At 54.3% G+C, this 6267-nt stretch overlaps 1 protein-coding gene across 1 annotated transcript; it reads left to right on the top strand.

The window, feature by feature from the left end:
* The first annotated feature begins 1497 nt into the window (after nt 1-1497).
* Nucleotides 1498-3210, top strand: Fam25a (family with sequence similarity 25 member A). Its single transcript, XM_004641238.2, has 3 exons — nt 1498-1603; nt 2554-2616; nt 2961-3210. Exons 1-3 carry the CDS (start codon nt 1531-1533, stop codon nt 3092-3094), a joined length of 270 nt encoding a protein of 89 aa, XP_004641295.1. The 5' UTR covers nt 1498-1530; the 3' UTR covers nt 3095-3210.
* Nucleotides 3211-6267: the final 3057 nt, after the last annotated feature.

Consider the following 6267-nt stretch of genomic DNA (forward strand, 5'->3'; position numbering starts at 1 on the left):
AGAATCTACCCACAGACAGGAGGCTCTGGTTGGAGGGCCTCCAGGTGTAGGGGTCCCCAGAAGTGGGATGCAAAGGGCCTTCACGGGGATGCAGGCTGGGCTGGAGGATGGGGAGCTGGCCACAGCTGGGGCTAGGGGCCAAGGGGGCCGGGGTTGTGCCACAGGGGAAGAGCTGGGGGCCCAAGCCCGGTCCTGGGCTACACAGCTCTCCTGGCCCCCGGCCATGTGCCCTCTAGGTATCTGGGACCTGTGCCTCTGCCAGGGGCTGTGTGGGCATGAGGCTTGCTAGAGGGGCTGTGCTAAAGAGGGCATGGTTTCACAGGAGGAGGCAGCACTAGCCACAGGGCAGGGACAAGATACTGTTCCCAGAGTCCTCTGTGGGGCTTGTCACATTCCCTGCCTGACCTGCATGGTCATGGTCATACATGTCCATGTGTGACATGTGCAGGAGTCATTAGAGCAAGTGAGGCCTCCGTCCACCTCTGCCCAAGGGCATCCGTGACAGCTGGGCTGTCACCCAGAGCTGCTGCTACCCACAGCACCTCTACCCCCTGGGCAGGGTGGCAAGCCCTGGCCCTGGGGCTTGCTCTGCCAGGTAAACATCAATTAGGCCCAGGAGGGCTGCTCTGATGGAGGTGGAAAGCCAGTTGCCTGGGGACAGTGGCTCAGACCTCCACCTGGAGTGAGCACAAGACCACTGAGGACTATTGTGCCTGATTCCTGGCCAGCGGGGTCTCTCAGGCCTCAGCCCCAGAGTCCTAGACCCCAGTGGCCCAGGGCCTATGTGCTGGATGGGCTCTCTCCACAGCTACTCTGACACAAGCAGGAAGGCATGGGTGTCCCCATTTTATGAATAAGGAACTGAGGCTGTGGTTGGACTGATGACTAAAGCAGGTAGCATGCAGCACATGGCTGGGCGTCGCTGCAGTCCTGAGTGAGACAGGAGGCAGCCTGGCCCTCCCATGTGATGCCCAGGGACCAGGGGCACCTTTGGGGACTCCGGCCAGGGTGACTGCCCCAAGTGGTAGGGTGGGGGCCCCCAGTCTATTTCTCCAGGACCCACAGGGACCACTGATCCCACAGAACCCCAGAGGTGCTTGGGAAGGACAGATGTTGCCCATACCATGTGTACCAGCCTCGGGTGGCTGCCCAGGTCCCCATGGAATCCCAGGTGACCAGCATGTGGCAAACCTGGTCCTTGCCACCAGGTCCCTCCAGTGCCTGGCATGGGGAGCCTGCACTCCTGGGGCTGGTGAGAACGTTGTCTCTAGGTGGCCCCAAGGGCTTGGGTAAGAAGCGGGACCTGAGCTGACCTGTCCTGCCCCAGGCTTCCTGGCAGGTGGGTGGGGGTCCCCCAAGAGGGCAGAGCCCAGCACTGAGGCGCACCCTGGCTCCTCCCCACTGCCTGACTCACTGCTGCTTCTTGGCTGGGGCAGGGCTTGGCGGGGCCTACAGCCCGCATCAGAAGTGCCTATAAAAGCAGCAGCCACCAGGGCCTGGAGTCCTACTTGTCTCTGCAGCAGCGGCGCCATGTTGGGAGGCTTGGGGAAGCTGGCGGCCGAGGGCTTGGCCCACCGCACCGAGAAGGCCACCGAGGGGGCAGGTGAGGTGGGGAACTGATCCCCATAGCACAGGTGGACTCGGGCACAGACGCTGGGCGGCAGCGCTCGCCTGCCATGGGGGGTCTGCTCCTCCCAAGGAGCTCTGGGGACACCAGCGGGGGCAGCAGTGGGCTCCCATGGAGGAGGACAGCTTTTAACTTTCATCTAAAAGCTGAGAAGGTCCCTTCATTTGGAAACGGCTCTGATTCTGCTCAGAGTCCAGAAGGTCTCTAGCTCTTCTGAGAACAGGGTCTCTGAGAACAGGGTTCTGGCGGCTCCTTTAGGTGACGCACTCCTCCCACAGACACAAGCCTGGTGCTGGAGCTTGCCCATCTCAGAACTGTAGCTGATATGTCTGACACCTCTCCCCTCCCCTCCCCTTTCCCTCCCTGCTCTCCCCCTCCCCTCCTTTTCCCTTCCCCTCCCTTCCCCCTCCCCTCCCCCCAGAGTACTGGGATTGAGCGTTGAGCCCTGGCCTTCACACTAAGTCATATCCCAGCCCCTTTATAAACTGTTACTTTGAGACTTGACCTTGCTAAATGGTTAAGCTGCCCAAGCTGGGCTCAACCTTGTGACCCTCCTGCCCACTCTCCCAAGTGCCGAGATCAGAGTGTGCCCACTCCTCGTGTTTGGCTCCGTGGTTGGGGCAGATGGTGCTCTTCATTCTCTCTCTGGCTTGTCGTGTTGTCCCCATCTGGGAGGTGGAATCGTGGGATTGGGCATGGCCTGCTCATCCTGTGTGTGTGGTGACCTGGCAGACACCAGCCTGGTGCAAGGCCCTGTGGGAGGAAGGAGGCTGCTCCCAGCTCCACAACCCTCTGGGCCTCAGGCATGGGTGGCGCTATGCCCTTCTCCCACGCTACCCTGTCCCTGCTGGGGCTACATCCAGGGCCCCCCATGTCGGAGGGGAGGGCTGTGCCATGCTGCACCCTGAACAGTTTCCTTGTTCCAGTCCACGCCGTGGAGGAGGTGGTGAAGGAGGTGGTAGAGCACGCCAAGGAAGCCGGGGAGAAAGGTACGGAGGCAGGGCAGGAGCTCTTGCTTGGCCATGGGAGGCTCTAGCTTTCAGTCCCAGTGCAAGTTGGGAGGAAGCTGGGCCTGGGGTGAGCAGGGCTGGAGCAGGGAGAGAGGCTGAGGGGGAAGCAACCTTTTCCTTGCCCAAGTGGCTCCTCTGGCACTTCCTTCCTGTCACTGCGCAGTCACCCACACAGCTGGTGTCAGAACTGGAGGATGTCAGTGTGAGGAATAGAACCAATCTGAGCTCAGTTCTGCCCTATCCCAAGGCCTCACTCCCAGGCTACCCCATGACAGTAGCATAGTGACAGCCACACACACAGCTTTCCTCTTTCTTCTTGACAGCCATCGCTGATGCCTTCAAGAGAGCCCAGGAGTCAGGGGACAAAGTGGTGAAGGAAGTCACAGAGAAGGTGACCCACACTGTCACCGATGCCGTCACCCATGCAGCAGAGGGCCTGGGCCGACTGGGACAGTGACCTCCTGCCTGATGGGCCCAGGAAATAGCTCAGTGGCTCAGTGCTGGCCCAGCAGGTGCCATGTCATGAATTTGATCCTCATCCATTATAATAAAGGCCTGTTAGGTGTGTACAGAGCCCTGGATTCATTGCTGTGTGGCCCGAAACATGGGCACATCCGCCCCAGGTGGGAAGACCCTGGGTCAGTCCAATAATGTTCCTGTCCTGCACTGAGATTTCTCACGACAGTGAGCAGTGGAGTCTTTCTCTTTCCTTCCTCCCATGCATGTCCTGACGCCATACTCGGGCCCTTCACTTGTGCCGGTTCTGTGCTCCATGTCCTAAAAGGCTGCTTCCCCAAAGGCAATCGCCTCAGACACCTTGGTGCTTCCAGGCCACTGGAGTGAGGACCAGGGTTCACCTCGGATGGTCGAGGTGTTCCTCATTGTGGTCCAGGGATCAGGGAAGAGCAAATCCATTGAGGAGGTGCTGGGCAGGGCGGGCTCCCCTGCGCAGCTTCTTGGTCCGGTCCAACAGAGGCTCAGACAAAGGTTTCTGAGGGTCTGCTTGGGACTAGGGAGCGATCTTCAATCCATTTGTTGCCCATGGAGCTACGAGTCTCCACTCCAATGTTTGGGTCAACCACATCGTTGGTAGTGGGTGGTGGTGGGTGAGAAAACCAGACCTTCCTTCCTTCTCCCCTTAAAGAAGCCAGAACCTTACAGGTGAAACATCTGCATAAGCAGCACTTAGCTAAAAATAAATAAATAAATAGCCAGGTCTGGTGGTGCACACCTGTAATTCCAGCACTTGGGAGGATGAGGCAGGAAGATTGCTTCAAGTTCCATGCCAGGCTGGGTAACGTAGTGACTTCAAGACCTGCTTTAGCTATACAGTAGGAGCTTGTCATTAAAAAACCCACACAAACACAAACAAAAAGCAGTGTTACTTGCTTACCATATCTCCAGCTTTGAAAACTGGCCTCACATTCTCCTAAACAACGCAGGAATCTCTAACATCTCAGCTTTGGAACATTGTTGCTGTTTTAGGGCTGGACGTGATGCCTCAGTTTGGTTGGTCCCTTATGCCTTTGGAATTCCTCTAATCCAAACCCAAGCTCTGAGGGCTAGGACATCATGGCTGACAATCTAGGGAACACCTTGCACTGGCAAGTTCTTTGGAGACTGTTCTTTTCCCTGGGTGTGTGGCTATGTGCAGGTGTCCCAAGGACGTGTTGTGTTTGGAGCAGCAAAAGGTTGCAGACAGACACTTCAGATGATAATTAGAAGTCCTTTGGAGGGCAGGTTTGTCATGTGTGGAACTGATACCTCTTCTATTGAATTGCAAAGTCCTTACTTGGGACTGTACTTAGATAGTCACCAACAGGGATTGGCTAACAAATACCATGTCTGGGGGCTGGTGAGATGGCTCAGTGGTCTAAAGCACCTACTTAGAACAAGCTTGGCAAAGCACAGGGACCGCGGTTCAATCCCCCAGCACCACATGCCAGCCAGCCCCGCCCCCTGGTGGGCTGAGCTGGCCACACACACACACACACACACACACACACACACACACACACAAATAAAGAAAAAATTAAAAAACAACAACAACAACAAAAAAAACCCCAAATACCATGTCTGTGAGAAATGGAATCTGTAGCTTTCAAGAATGAGAGAAACATACATGTGTCATATGAAGGACATAGCCAGGACAGAGGTACCTCGGAACATGATCTTAATTCCATTCTGATTCTGGTCACAAATCCAACTGGTTATAAACTGAATCAAATCAATGGTTAGGTTCAATCTTTTTTTTCTTCTTTTTTTTCTAGACAGGATCTTGCTGTGTAATTCAGGCTGGCCTTGAATTCACTATGTAGCCCATGCTGGCCACAAACTTCAGGTGATCCTTCTGTGTCAGCCTCTCAAGTTCTGGAATTACAGGTGTGTGCCACCACACCCAGCCAAGTTAGGCTCAGTGTTGAGCTTATTGGGAAGGATTTTTTTTTTTTTTTTGGGCTGGTTCAGGCTGCCTTAAGTGTGGGTCTGGGATCGAACCATGGTATCCTCTGCCTGACTGGGTTTGCATAAACAGGCGCTTAAACAACTGAGCTAATCAACAGGTCCCCTGAGCTTATTGGGGAATTTGATTCGGTTGTGACAAGTTTGGTTTATGACTAGAATCATGCACAGAGTTAAGTCTGTAAACCAAGTGCTCCTCACAGTTCTGGGGACGATGGTCATGTTCATCACCCCGCGTGGAGTTTGTGAACGAAAGCAAAATTTTGCCAACTGCCTGTGTCTGTGAACCTGTTTGCAAACAGAAGTGTTCGTAAACAGCGGTAGTATTGAGAAGTTGTAAAACATATGCAACTAACTTATGTGAGACAAAAATATATTCTTCCTTCTTCCTTCTTCAGTCTATCTCTCTTTTCTTTCTCAAATTATGTAGCCTAGGCTGGTCTTGAACCTGTGGCAATCCTCCTGTCTCAGCCTCCCGTGTGCTGGGATTACAGATGTGCACCATCTTGCCTGGCTATTTCCTGTTTTCTTGCCACTTTTTAAAGTAGTTCCAGAAGTCCTCTTTTGTGTCTTTGTGAGATGTGATAAAAAAAATATGGTGATGCTGTCGCCAAATGCCGTCCAACGGAAAGACAGTGCTGTGAGGGCTGCAGTGTGGCCTCGCCCGCCTTACTCGTCCGCTTTACTTGCCTGCTTACTCACCTGCTGGGTCTGGCTCTGTGTGACCTCTGACTCTTGCCCCAAACCGGAATGACCATGCCAGGTAAACATTTTGAATTGATTCAGGACATCATGACAGCACAACTGAACACCTTTAGGAAAGAAGACTCCAGAACTGCTGGGTGTGTTCAAAGTGAGGAGGAGGAAGAGGAAGAAAACGAGGAAGCGGAGGAAGAGGAGGAAGAGAAGGAGAAGGAGGAAGAGGATTTTAGCAAAGTTAATGGCAACAGGTCTTGTTTTATTATTATTATTACTATTATTATTATTATATATTTGGTGCAGGGTCTCACTCCACAGCTCAGCCTTGTAGCGGTCCTCCTGTTTTCAGCCTCCCCAGCTCTGGGATTACAGGCGTGCACTGCCTTGCCCAGACTGGGATGCTGGCTCAGTGCGCCCAGGGACAGGGCTCACACAGCTTTTGGTACTGGGGATTGGATCCCAGTCCCTGCT

This window comes from Octodon degus, unplaced genomic scaffold (genome assembly GCF_000260255.1).
Source record: "Octodon degus isolate 3935 unplaced genomic scaffold, OctDeg1.0 scaffold00132, whole genome shotgun sequence".
NCBI classification, from domain to species: domain Eukaryota; kingdom Metazoa; phylum Chordata; class Mammalia; order Rodentia; family Octodontidae; genus Octodon; species Octodon degus.